Source organism: Pangasianodon hypophthalmus, chromosome 26 (genome assembly GCF_027358585.1).
Source record: "Pangasianodon hypophthalmus isolate fPanHyp1 chromosome 26, fPanHyp1.pri, whole genome shotgun sequence".
Lineage (NCBI taxonomy): Eukaryota > Metazoa > Chordata > Actinopteri > Siluriformes > Pangasiidae > Pangasianodon > Pangasianodon hypophthalmus.
In genome coordinates this window covers 1,799,042-1,814,227 of record NC_069735.1, presented here as the reverse complement: position 1 = coordinate 1,814,227, position 15,186 = coordinate 1,799,042, and the positions used below count along the sequence as shown (strand labels likewise).

Genomic DNA, 15,186 nt, shown 5'->3' with positions numbered 1-15,186 from the left:
ATACAAAGACATTCTATACAATTGTGTGCTTCCATGTTTGTGGTAACAGTTTGGGGAAGAACCACATACATGTGTGATGGTCAAGTCCACCTACTTTTGGTCATATAGTGTATATATGGTGGTACTTTGCCTCACAGGCCATATGGATGAGCCTCCGCTGCAGTTTAGTGGAGTAATACTGTAAGGAAGCTGGAAAATAAACACCTGGCAAAGATGGTCTACCAGCTTGACCAGCTCGGCCTGTGTTTTCCTCGCAGTTTTCCTCACTTCTTACCAATAAGGACATTACCCGAGTATTTTCCAGAGTAATGACTATATTCGCTTCATTTATTCAAGTGTAATCTGTACTTAATTTTAATTTTAACAAAGTTCATTAATCCTTGACACACCCTGAAATCTGAACATTGGTGTTTATACTATTTATAATAAGATTATAATTAGAATTGCTTTTATCTCTGTGTTTTTGATTTGATTTTCTCGGCCCACCTGAGAGGAAAAAAATATATATATATACACACATATTTAAAAAAAAAAATATATTTTCTTTTTGATATATACATTGTCTTTTCATTTTGAGTTTTGTTTAACGTCAGGAGAACGAAAACTATGAGAAAGATGGAAAGTGAAGGTTTTTAGGTGATACTATGCTAATGTGCTACTACACAGAAGAGCCACTTCCTTTATTTTCCTGTACTTCCGGTTTCACTGGCGCGCGACAGGGAGAGAGAGAGAGAGAGAGAGAGAGAGAGAAAGAAAGAAAGTGAACTCCGCTGAATTGGTTACACTTTTAATTGGAGGTATATTTCGCCTTTTTTTGGACAGGTGAGGATTTATTTGGAGAAGGAATTGTGAAGAAAAGCGGCTGAGAGCGGATTTGTGCCACACCTGAACTTTCCCCATGACACCTGTCGCTGGTGTTTGTGTTCAGTCGCGAGCGCAAAGTAACACCAGGTGCACGGCGTCCATGTTGGAGCTGTTGTATGTAATATAGCGTCATTATTATTTGTATTATTGTATTATTTTATTATCAATATCATTGTTTTTCACCGTGAGAATGAAAGTGACTGTGAACTTTGGGAGCACTGGAGTCGTGGTGCCGTGTAAAGACGGCTGGATTGTGCGGGACCTGATACACCAAGCCACTCAGCGCTACAAAAAAATAGTCGAACAGGTAAAATTCTGTCTTTTCTGCCTTTTTAGGCGATATTTATTCAAATATTAATAATTAAATGAGCAAAAAAACTAAGCATTTGGGTCAACAATGCGACGCGTTGTTGTTGTTCAATGGTTTCCTGTCTGTAATGTACACCTGTTGCACCTGCGTGAGGGGGTGTGGCTTAAGCAGGTGGTCACGTGACACCGGGATGTCAACACGAAACAGCATAAATCATCTATTTTTTTTTTTTTTTTAAATTTACTACATTAAATATCACGAGATGTTAGTACTCCAAGCTTATAAAAATATTTATTTATTTATTTTTAAAATTATTTACTCCTTATTGCTCTTGATAGCTTGAGTATCTTTATATAACATTTATACAAAATATACAAAATAAAACATGCACCGAATTTTGCTTTTGCTTAGAAATAGATCTGAAAATATCGTAAAAGCATACAATTAAAAAAAAAATAAAAAAAAGTTTTTAAATATATTTTTTAAAATATAAAAATATTTTAAAAAATATAAAAAAGCAGTTTTACTGCATTACATTTTTTACTACATTTATTTTTTTTATTAATTAGTATTTTTGATTTTTCCAACTTATCTCCCATCATGTTTTAGAGTTTTTTTTCATTCATTAATTTGATTTATTGAATAAATTTAAGTGTTTTTTTAAAACTAATTTTCTTTATAATTTTATATTTATTGTATTTGTAGTGAATGAATTTTTAAAAATATATTTTAGAGTTGAAATCCTTGTCTTTCTCACATTTCTGTCGTTCATTTTATTTATTTCATTACTTAATTTAAATGAGTTTATTCTTTTTTTTTTTTTTATCACTCACGTTTTTGCATTCAGCTCACATTTCGCCGCCGTATCATCATTTCCCCGCATCGTCGTTCTGCCATCACTCCATGGCACTCAACACCAGCCTGAGAGAATCATGATGTGTGTGTGTGTGTGTGTGTGTGTGTGAGTGATAAATGCAGCCGTGCCATTAATCGCCCGCTATCTCCGGACCCAGACCTGCAACCTGCGTTTGATTAGTTTGGCCTGGATGGCAGGCTTTGTTCACAGAGCGTTTTCGTATGCCTGAGTGACGGCTGTAATGTAACGCAGCTTAAGCCCCCGTGTTGCCCAGCGCACCTGGCAGAAAGGCCGCGCTCAGGCTGTGCCAGACGCTGTGGGCAACACGGGGGCTTAAACTGCATTACATTACCCGGTGTAGTGACCCAAAAATCCTCATTAATGTAAAAAAAAAAAAATAACAAAAAACAAAGAGCTGAATTATAACCCAATCAGCAATAATTCTGTTCACTATAGTGGAAAAATTCAGAGCTGACACATTTTTCTAGTCCAAAAATGACCAAAGCTTCACTAAACTACTCCGAAACAAAGATGTTAATCCTGAAATATACAATGATAAATGATCATTTACACCAAAAATGCAAAAATGAGGTGCTTTATTAAGAAAGCTATGAGAGATATATCGGATATACACTAAATCATGAATGAAAGACAAATTCAATTATATATATATATAAAAATTATATTGTATATGGTTCTAATGAAAGAGACGGATCTGAAAATATGCCCTGATTCAAGCTGATTCATATCCGTATGATTACCTCAGAACTTTTTTGATATTAATGAATCCATAAGTGCTTTAAAGTACAAAAAAACATGACTCAGTGACTACAGTAAAACCTCGGAAATGGCACTGTAAAAGTGTCACGAATAAAACAGGCCTGTACAGCATCACAAGAATTATAAATAAATGAATGAATTAAATAAATAAATAAATAAAACAAATGTGTAACAATGAAAAATTCAACTGTTCCAATTGAATTCTTGGAATTTTCCTCAAAATGCTGAAAATTTGACTTTAAACAACATATAAAACGCGTAAAACTAAAGCAGTACTAGTGGTAGTGAACTCTGACCTTTGGACTCTAGGTCAAGTTGAGTTTCTTCAAGGAAGTCATAAATAAATACGTAAGGAAAAAAACCAAAAAAATCACCATGGGGCAGATTTTTGAAGGAAATCCAGCGTAAGATGTCTTGATATCTATTGAAAACTTACTTTTTTTTTTTTTTTGGTCAAATTAGTCTACAGTATATAGACCTCCTGTTGTACTTTAAGGTTACGTTTGCATCGTTTGTACCCTCTAGCACCCTGAAGTCTTTGGCAGAACCCTTAAAGTTCTACACAGAACCCTATCAGAGCAAGGTTTTCCTCTCAAAGTGTCTCAGAGTAGACGGTGTGAATCCTAGGCTTCTCTAAGATCTCACAAACCCTCACTGAAGGTTGTACGGTGGTCCACGGAGATACGTGAGCACGTTATCAATGTAACTGGATTGTATAGAACACAGACGCTTTTTAATGAGGCCCCAACTACAGCACTGTGATCAATGAATAGAACGAAGTGTTTCCAATTACCGCTTTTTTTTTTTTCCTTTTCAATCCCAACACCTTTTTTCCCCCCAGCTCCACTCCCTCATGGCGTCTAATGTCACACTAATTTTGCTGCTGTTTAATGAAGTGTTTGGAGGATTAAAGCATGAAAAAGCAGCGCCTTGAGAAATTCCTCGCTAATCATCCTCACTTCCATTCTCACTCTCTCCTCCGTTTCCCTCCAGAGGAAGTGATGACTTATGCAACACCACCGATTTTTTTTTTTTATACGCCATTTTTTATTTGACTACAAATGATTTCTGATTTCATGGTTAATGTTTAGAATGGAGGGGAAAAAAAATTCTCTTTTGTGAAACTCTTTCTACTGAATGCTGAATCCTCAAAATCTGCATCTGCTGTAAATCCATTAACGCTAATCACTGAAAGGCCGTTTTTATCAGGATTATTTAACAACAGGAAGCCAGACTCAGCAGCATTGTAAGCCTCTGTATTAGGTTTAATCAGAGTGTTTTATTTGTAATCTAGAGTGAGGGCCTGATTAGTGGCATACACTGGAAATGAGTGAAATTATCATTACACTTTTATCCGAAGCACCTTGTCCTCAAATGATCGGTTTATTCAACATGCCATTCTGATGCCATTCTTTTCAAATCATATCGAGTCAAATCAACTGTATAGTCATTACACAATATCTGCTATAAAAAATATCTGTATGTCCAGCTTGCTAACTACAAAGTTGCGTATTAAATACATACTTACTAGCTTAATAACTACAACTTTGCTAATACACTAATAATATATTTTAATAAATGCAGCTTTACTTACCAACATCCAAAACAACTTTTTATTCACTAACATACTGACTGCTACTTACTAAACCTAAAACTTTACTAAATACAACTTATAAGCAGCATATAAACAGTTAACTTCCTAAAACACTAAATGTAACTCACTAACACACTCACTACTACTTGCTAAGTACAACTTCAACTTGCTAAACACAACCAACTCAATCCTTAACTTATTAAATACATCATTATTAACTAACCTACTAATTAACAAAACTTTACTTATTAATACACTATTTAAAACCTACTAAATACAACTTAACATTATTCTTTAGTAACATACTAACTGTAACTTCCTGAATAGAACTTTACTCACTAATATACTAACTACAACTTGCAAAATACAGCTTCAATTTATAAAATATAACTAAATATAACTAACATACTAGCTACACTTTAACAAATAAAATCTTACTCATCATCAAGTTAAATTTCAACTTAATAAATATAACGTGGCTGCATACAAACCATTAACTTATTAGCTATATTTTTAGTTAATAATATACTAACTACCACTTAAATATAACGTTACTTACTGATAGAGTAACTACAGTTTACTAAATTTCTGCAACTTGGCAACATATGAACTGTTCACTTATTAAAAACATACTGTCTCACAAACTATAAGTTACTAAATAAACTTTACTAACTAACATACTAACTATAAGTTAGTAAATAAAACTTTACTTATCATGTTAATTAAATTTTAATTAATTTTTTCAATAATATACTAACTATAACTTTACTATAACTATACATTTCTAAATTCATCCTGGCAACATACAAACTGTTAACTAATTTAAAAAAAAACATCATTACTCACTAACGACAATTTACTAAATATAACTTTAAAATTAATGTACTAATTATAACTTAGAAAATCTAGCTTTAATTATAAACATGTTAACTAGAAGCTAAGTGAGTATAATTTTACTTATCATTCTACTTTCTAAAGAAACTTGCTAGAACGCTAACTACAGCTTACTAAAGTGCTAACAAGTTCACAATTACACACTCGTACTTTGTGCACTTTAATCACATGACTCTGCGGAGTATTACTTACACCTTCACCTATTGCGTAATAACTACAACTTTTCTTGCGTAAGATCAGGGCGGCGCCGGTGGTAACGTTCTAATGTCCTGATCTCTAAACCTTCTAAACCAATCACAATTTGTTTCAAAACATTATCTTTAATCCGCGAGGAACGTGATGAAGTGGTTCCACAAGTCAGTCTTCTTTTTTTTTTTTTTTTTTTTTTTTTTTTTTTTTTTTTTTTTTCTTCTCATTTCTGGCATTCAAACAGTGCTACTATTCCGAGTTGCGTTGTTTCTGCCAGGTTTCCCCAGAACTATTTTCTCAGCTACTCACACTCCTTGTGCTCAAAGTCTAAAATCTTTATTCCTTTGGCTTTGTGTTCAACCATGGAAGATGGCCCAATGCCAGCGAACGACTATTTGTTTGCATAGCCCTTACCGAGTTTCTGTAGTGTCTAGCCTCAGGTGACGCAACATTTGCATTCGTGCTCTACATTAGCACGAAGATCAGTGCCGTGAATTGAGAGCTTCCTTATCTACCCAGAGGTGCTACACAGCATTTACAGCTTTTGAATCCTTGCTACATTGATACATCACACACATCCTCAAGCTCACTTTTTGAAGGATGTTTGTGTTTTTCCGTGAGCCAGTTATCTGCACTAGTCGATTTCCAGATGACGTTGGCCGATGACGTAAACTACGCAGAACATAGTAATTTTCCTCGTTTGAAGGTCTATCTTTAGAGGATCTTCATCGGGCAGGCGCTAAGGTTTAGCTTGACATCTTAGATCTCGAAGGCATCATCTGAAAGTGTGCGTTTGAGGAAATGGCAAGAGCGAGACATTCGATGATGTCACATTAACACCAGGAAAGGCATGCGGGGCTATAGACTGTAGACCGTGTCTTTATTACACAAATGATTGAAATACAGCCTGCTCTTTCCATCTTAATCTTTTTATTATACAGTAGCAACGATGTAACTTCCTGGCTGATTTGCTAAATAAAAGCATTCCTTTCTCCTGTAACATCTGGCCAGCTGCTGTGGATTTCTAAACCTCTCTCTAATAGAGCTCTAATAGTTTTAAAGCTTTTTTCAGTACCTTCTGAATCTCGACAGGAAAAACACACCCTTCATCAAAGCAAACCATTTTATCCTTTCTATTGTTTCCCATTCTGTTTTAATTCATACATAGCAGGTCATATAAAGTCAGCTCCAGAAGTATTGGCACCCTTGGTGAAGATGGGTTATAAAAAGAAGTCTTTGTCTTGCACTAAAAAAAAAAAGAAAGAAATTTAAGGTTTAGTTAAAGTAAATTTATTCTTAAAAAAATCTGAATATAATTGAGAAATGTAAAAAAAAAAATATTGAATGGATCACAAGTATTGGCACCCATAGAAATTCTTATAACAGAATGTAATAGAAATTGTTTATTTATTTATTTATACTGGTTTTTTTTTTTTTTTTTTTTTTTTTTTTTTTAAAAGTTATGTTTGCTCGGGGTTGCACAAATGCGGGGGTGCCAATAATTTTGCGACATGAGAATTTGTTTAAAACAAATTGATGAGAGTTTTCATTTTCTAAAAATTTTGCTTTATAAATAATTTTTAAAAAAAAATTTTTTAACCCATCTTCGACAAGGGTGCCAATAATTCTGGAGTGGATTGTACATAGCATTAAAGAAAAATATAAATGCACCTCAGTTACATTTTATTTGTAAGAGTTTCTAGGGGTGCCAGTAAAATAATTTTTAAGCTTTTGTTTATTTTTATTTTTTTTTTAGAATAAATTTACTCATATTTTACTCTGTGTGACAGTGAGACATTTTTTCATAACTTTTTTATTTATTTTTTATATACAACCTGTCCTTACCAGGGGTGCCAAAATTTCTGGAGTTGACCGTACATGGAATTATGTCTATCACACAGTTGTATCGGTACATTATAGAAAGGCTAGTTACAGGTAGAAGGAGGTGAGGAAAGATTTGAACTGGTAAACTGGTAAATAACCTTGTACATTTATGAAAACACCGTCCTTCTCCCATAATGCATTTCAAGCTCTCCTTCACCTCCTGCCAGCTGCTGGAACAGGAACTTAAGACGCTTTGCTAACTCGAGCCATTGTTCCCGACAGGATGGGGAGTTTCTGGTGCGTACACATCATGTGGAGTACGCTGACGGGGGGATTCTCGACCCTGACGACATGCTCACGGACCTGCTCGAGGACAAGGACAAGGTAAGACAAACAGACAGACAGATGGACGTTATGTAGGTTCACTGATCTCAGTTTTTGGTATCTCAGTTGTGTGTGTATATGTGTGTGCTTGTGCTTGTACATGTGCGTGTGTGTTTGGGGTGGGAGGAGTGAAGGCTGCCACTTCCTGTGCTTCTCAAAAGCACGCATGAATGAATGAACTAATCAGATTGAACAAAAACAATAAATCTGTTACGGATCATAACAAATCCATCAGTTAGGGTTTGATCACGACTTCAACAGATCACAGACTGTAAACCTACAGGTAGATCACTTTAAGAACTGATTTCACTTCCGGATTTAATTATAGAGTTTTAAAGCACTCAGTAGTTTGAATCAGGTTTCTTAAATAAAAGTGTGTGTGTGTGTGTGTGTGTGTGTGTGTGTCCATTACAGTATATGATCCTGGATCAGTCAATGGTGGCCTACATCATAAAACTAACGCTGTACTATACTCATACTCTACTATACCATACTCTACTACTGAATACTGAACTTCGAAATTATACTGTGCTACACTAATAGAAAACTGAACTTTTAAATACTATAGTATGCTATCCTACTGAATATTAAACTTCAAAATACTATCGTATTCCTGTACTGTAATAAACTACAGTATATTATAGTATATAATACACTATTCAATACTAAAATTTAATATTCTATACTGTACTATGCTATACTGTACCACACTACTGAATGCTGAACTTCTAATTTCTACACTGTAAATATTACTGTATACCTAGTATACTATATTCTATAACCTATACTCTACCATACCATAATGTACCACACTGCACTATACTGTTGAGCACTGCACTTTTAAATACCATAGTATACAATACTACTGAATACTGAACTTCAAAATGCTATTAAGTTTCACTATACTATAGTATATTATACTATCATACACTGTTAAATACTGAAATTTTGAAATACTATTATACTATGCTGTAGTACATTACGCTATACTGTACTATACTACTGAATACTGAACTTTTAAATACTATACTATACTAAACCACCAAATACTGAACTTCTAATATATCATACTGTACTGTGCTATAATATTTTGTAATATACTGCACTATACTATACTACTGAATACTGAACCTCGAAATGCTATTATGTTCTACTGTACTACACTATACTATAGTATATTATACTATCACACACTATTAAATGCTGAAATTTGAAATATTATTATACTACACTGTACTATACTACTGAATACTGAACTTTTAAGTACTATACTATACTAAACCACCAAATACTGAACTTCTAGTATACCATACTATACTATGCTATAATATTTTGTAATATACTGTACTGTACTATACTATACTATACTACTGAATACTGAACCTCGAAATGCTATTATGTTCTACTATACTATAGTATATTATACTATCACACACTATTAAATGCTCTATACTATAGTATACTATACTGTACTATACTACTGAATACTGAACTTTTAAGTACTATACTATACTAAACCACCAAATACTGAACTTCTAATATACCATACTATACTATGCTATAATATTTTGTACTATTCTATACTATACTACTGAATACTGAACTTTTAAGTACTATTATATAATAACACACTATATGCTAGCGTATAATAGTGACTAGTTAATATAACTATGCTATACTGTACTGAAGTGTAGTATACTAAACTATGCTATAGTACTGAATAATGAAATTTGAGTTACCATTATACTACCCTACATCATTGAATACTGAGCTACTATAATACTATACCTGCTATTATACTATACTATACTCCACTATACTACTGAATAATGAACTGAAATATGAACACTGAAATCCTAGTATATTATACTGTACTGTACTATTATACTCCTTGTATGTACTATAATTATGAAGTATTACATTGAACAATATATACAACAGCAAATTGTATTCAATTCAAATTGTATTCCTAGTCATTCAAATCCCTGCACATTAGCAGTTACCGTAGAAACGATAACGTATACGAAAGAGAACATTAATATAAACTTCCCTCAGAGCTTCTGTTATAGAAAATTTACACCTATCACTACTTCCTGACCAATCAGAATCGAGAACTGGTTTTGTCACCGTTTGAGTTTCTACATGTTGCAATGATCTTCATAATGAAGAAGGAGAATCTTGACAAACACAAATCTCAGTTTTCGCACGCAATCATTTGCATTTTTATGGGTCAACAAGATTGGATTTCAAATCCTGATAACCCGGCTTCAGTTTCCGTGCAGCTTATCTCCCTGTTTGCTCGGTATATGCAGCAATGCTTATCTTGCGTCTCTGACATACTAGCAGTTCCACACACAAGCCCGACCTGTTTGATGGCAGTCCAGGAAAGCGCGGCTTCTCGCGTGACGACGTGTAGACCTGCTCAGCTGGATCTTCCCGGCTAGCCAAGAATTTGCTAACTTTGCTAACAAAGTAGTCATGCTAATGCGGATTAGGGAATAGTATTTATATTACAGGGTTTGAAAGAACAGAAGTTCTTCTAACATATAATGATAAAAGGTAACGTTGAGATGGAGAACGTCGATTTACGGTCACGACTAAATGGATGTAAATGGATGGAGAGTGTGAGCAGTCTGCTAGCAAAATATCTAAATAGCATACGTTTAAGGAGCTTGGAAACTGAAATTTTTTTCCCTGTGGTATTTAATAAATGTACATTTTGCCAGTTTTTAAAATTTGCCTTTGAAAACATTCAAAATTATGGGTTTCAGATTAAAAAAAAAAATCCTAATATACCCTAAATACAAGTCTTAAAAATATATACAGATATTATTATTATTATTGTTATTATTATTATTATTATCACTACAGAAAATACAGATTTTATATAAATAAGTAAATAAATATAAATAAATTACTAGTACATACAAAATAAACCATAAATTTACTTGCGAAACAGTGATATAATTAATTTAACGTATGCAATACACTAGTTCGCTAGCTCGATAGTTCAGATTTGTAGCTGAGCTACTCTTTTGTGGCAGTTCTTTCGCATTGGTTTAATAAAAAAAATTGCAGTAGAGCTAAGAGCTAGCGGAATTTGGGGAATTTTGCGGAAAATAAAACATGAAAAATCCAGAAATTTTGCACAAAAAAAAAAAAACAAAAAGCAGCAACAGGAAAACCTCCTTCGAGCTAGCTGTTTTAAGGCTCAAAAGTTAAATGAATAAGCCCCTCCCTCCTGCCTCCACTCTAAATCCACATCCACAAATTATTCCTAGCTAGACTGTTAGTGCAAGAGGCGGAGTTTTTCATCTAAAGCTAACTAGCTAAACACAAATTTCAGGGTTGGTTTTATTTTACAGCTTTGTACTAGCTTCGTAGAAAGCTAACTTTATTAGCTACGTACGCTCACCAGAGGCACAGACGATCTCTGCTACTTTCTTCCAAGCTTTATTTTTCTTCGTAACGTCTCTATACACATTCAATGAGACGTCGTAGATGACAGGATAATATGAAATCACGGAATAGCGGTAAACGGGAACTAATTGCACGTAGGAAGCAACGTTGTGATTAGGGAACTGAAGAAACGTCGTAATTTTGATTTTTTTTTTTTGGTCAATTCGTTGCTTTATCGCTTGCTAGTATGAATGTAGGTTTACTGCTAACAGTTTGATATGCTGTACTTCCTGGTAAAAAATTATTAGCCCCCCCGTTTCCACTTACTTATTCATAGCCTTTAGCCTTCTTTTGCAAAACACAATCTTATATTAATGCTAATGGAGTCTAATGCAATGCATTATTAAGATTTCTGGCACATTAAAATTGAGAATAATTGTAATCTTAGTCAGCAGGAGCGTGATGAAGCATCTAGATACGCACATACACCATTTAAGATGATGAATAACAGCTTTATTTTCAAGCAAGCCGATTAAATGATCCTTTAAGGAAAATTTTATTTCAGCAGCCGCGGATTGTGAGCGTACATTTTGGCGAGGCGTTAATAATAATAATAATAATAATGACATAGCCGTAAACAAAAACGGATCGGGCGGGGCTCTCGTACTCGAGCGAATTACGGAATAAACCACGTAATGGGCAGTCGAGACTCGACATCCAGCGGACAGTCGAGCAGACGCCGTTTTAGACGTGCCTTTATTCAAGCCATATCCCTGAGTGTCTTCTCAGCACTCCTAAAGCTAATCAAACATGCTAATAGACAGTAAGGCAAAGTCTGAGCTGTGTTGAGTTCCCACTCTCGAGGTTGATTAGGGTGAAATCGCTGTGGCTCCGCCCCCCCCCCCCCCCCCCCCTTAACACCCCCGCCCCACTCCCCGCTTCCATCTTGCCCCGGAGCTCAGTGGTGATTGACCTGATTGTGCACCCGGCTCATGAATATTCAACGCAGCATGATGGATGGTGTTAATGCGCGGCGGTGCTGTGGTGGACCGTAGGGGGTGAAAGGTCACGCTGAGAGCGGCTGACGGAGTGCTGCGCTTAGTTAATTAAACACTTCATACCGCCTCCTCCTTTCCTCTTCTCTCTAGCTTTCTTCTTTTTCTTCCTTTCTTTTCTGCTTAGGAAATGTAATAGTGAACACTAGAGTATAACTCTCTGCGTATATATAAATATATTTGCAGAACTGCTGCTAATAATAGAGGGCTAACTTCACTATTGAATTTGATGCGTTTAGTTCTGATGCTAATTCCTTTTTAATTGTTTGGAAGTTTCAATTTTAGTTTAGCTCCTAAAAAAAAAAAAAAGGCCAAAAGCTTCTTTTCACACTTCTTTCCAGCTGCGTTTAACATCACATTAACGATTAATCCATCGTAGAAGTAGAAAAACGTTGGTGCAAACTCTGGACTCAAAGTCCCAGAATGCAACACAGCCGCTCGACTGCAGAGACTCGGCTCGGGTAGTTAGCGATCCATGCGATGACGGGCGTGATGGCGCTAATCAGGGTCGAAGCTGAACTGTTTGAACAGAGTGCGCAGATGAGAAGGTGCGAGAGCCGAACAGACTAAAAGAATAAAGCACCGCCGCATCGTTGTCCTTAAGGTACACGTGACGCAAGGGCTAAATCTCACTGCATCTCTATCAGCTGAACGGCATTGTGGGAAACCAAAGTGAAAATAGAGCTACAAAAGTCAACTCGTTAATTATTTACATTAATACGCAGGTCTAGTCTAGCTACTTTAGGATTTGTAGCTAAGCTACAATTTTGTGGCAGTTTTTTTTCATATCGCTTGCAAAAAATAATTAGAAGAACTAAGAGCTAGCCGGCTAGAACATGAATGATTGCTAGCTAGAGTATTATTCTTTAATTATTTTTTCCTCTTCGTTCCTTTGCTCTCACTGTGTGTTTGTTTTTCTTGGATTCATGGACGGTTTGGAAATATAAATGGTAGCCTCCTGATTATCAATCCCAGCTCGCACAAACATGCGTCCCTACAACGAGCTGGTTCCAATAAAATAGTAACTAGTGGATCCTCTACACTTTAACAGCCAAAGATACCCCAGACCCGCCTGCGTGGTTTCTGTTGGCTCAGAAGACCAAAGGTTCGTGAATTCACTTTGTGAGTCGTTGTGGCGTGAAAGTAACCGTTTTTCACTGCCTTTTCCACTGGGCGAATTTTATTTCCATTTGAGCGATAATCCCCGAGGACGTCTATAGCAATTCTGTCTGATTCGCATGGGATAAGCTCTCGGCATTAATCTTCATGATGTACGCGTGGTCGTCACACTAACAAATCCATGCCTACTACACACACCCCGTTTTAACACAAATTCATTGTTTTGACCTTTAATATAAGCTCTTGTTGTAGGGGGCGTGGCTTTGGAGAGATTGGACTGTCTGCCCAATGTGCGCATTGTTGTCAGGTTCCATGTATAATACACACGTCTCTTATCGTTAACACAAACTGATTGCTTTGACCTTTATTGGAACCAGCTCGTTGTAGGGACGCATGTTTGTGCGAGCTGGGATTGATAATCAGGAGGCTACCATTTATATTTCCAAACCATCCATGAATCTGCGAAAAACAAACACACAATGAGAGCAAAGGAGCGAAGAGGAAAAAATAATTAAAGAATAATACTCTAGCTAGCAATTATTCATGCTCTAGCCGGCTAGCTCTTAGTTCTTCTGATTATTTTTTGTAGGCGATATGAAAAAAACTGCCACAAAATTGTAGCTTAGCTACAAATCTGGAAGTAGCTAGACTAGACCTGCGTATTAATGTTTATAATTAACAAGTTGACTTTTGTAGCTCTATTTTCACTTTGGTTTACGTTAAGAACAACGTTAAGATTTACATTAAGGCCTGTTTTAATATTTATTTTAAGAGCTGTGTTAATATTTATGCTAAGAATAATGTTAAGTTTTACGTTAAGAGCTGTGTTGAGATTTACACTGAGATGTGTTAAGAGTTACGTTAAGAGATGTTAAGACTTACATTAAGACCTGTGTTAGGATTTACGTTAAGAGCTGTGTTAATATTTACGCAAAGAACAATGTTAAGATTTACGTTAAGAGCTGTGTTGAGATTTACGTTGAGATTTACTTTAAGAGTTACGTTAAGAGATGTGTTAAGATTTATAGTAAGAGATGCGTATTAAGCAAAACTGGTGACGTCAGCGTTTTCAAAAACGTACGTTTTTTTCTTTAAATGTCTTCATCTTGGAGGGCGTTTTTGAAATCTTCCTTTTCAGTTACACAAAGCGGAAAGAAAAAAGAATGTTTTCAGAAATATCCGTATACCTGTGGGCGGGGCCAAAGTAGCTAGAGTTTTAAAATCCAGTTTTTCCCTCTGTGCCTCGACAAACCCTGGTGTACAATGAGAGGCATAAAGCTGACTTTGTGCACCTACAGAGGCGTGTTAAGTGGGCTTTTGTGGTTCGGATGGTTATGTTAGTGGTTGTTTCGTTTTCTGTACTTGTGTACGTAGCTGACTGACAGTTTCCTCAGTTCCTGTTCAGTGGATTGTGTTCCTTTTTTTGTCTTTATAAGTTGTTTGCAAAAAGAAAAATGCAACCCTGGTTTTGCCAGTTCCTCTGAAAGAGTCTAGTAACAGTAGTTCACCTGAGAACCTTCTGACATCATTACCGCTTCTGAGTTTCCATCCGTTTGTTTCCACGCTACGACTTTCTTTTCTGGAAACATCTTTAGCATGGTTAAAACAAGTAACCTGCCTGGAAAAAAAAAGAAAAAAGCTGACACAATTTGTCAAATATTTGGATGGAAACATGAATGTCATTAACCAAAAAAAAAAAACAACACAAACAGAAAATCTGACTGATTTGGAAAAACTTTTTTTTTTTTTTTTTTTTTTTTTTTTAAACTAGCTTTTAAGAAAAAAAAAATCACAAACAAAATTAATAAAATATCTGGATGGAAATATAACTGTCATGAAACAAACAAACAAACAAAAAAACCCTGATCTCGCTTACTGTCTTACTCTAAAAAAAATATATATATATTTTTAAAACATT

At 35.2% G+C, this 15,186-nt stretch overlaps 1 protein-coding gene across 2 annotated transcripts in view; it reads left to right on the top strand.

The window, feature by feature from the left end:
- The first annotated feature begins 711 nt into the window (after positions 1–711).
- pard3ba (par-3 family cell polarity regulator beta a) overlaps positions 712–15,186 on the top strand; it is a 123,617-nt gene continuing 109,142 nt past the window's right edge. For both annotated transcript variants that reach the window (XM_053230000.1, XM_034300163.2), the window contains exons 1-2: positions 712–1,171; positions 7,594–7,695. In XM_053230000.1, the coding sequence (XP_053085975.1) occupies positions 1,055–1,171; positions 7,594–7,695 (219 nt within the window). In that variant the 5' untranslated portion in view covers positions 712–1,054. The remainder of the gene's footprint in view (positions 1,172–7,593; positions 7,696–15,186) is intronic.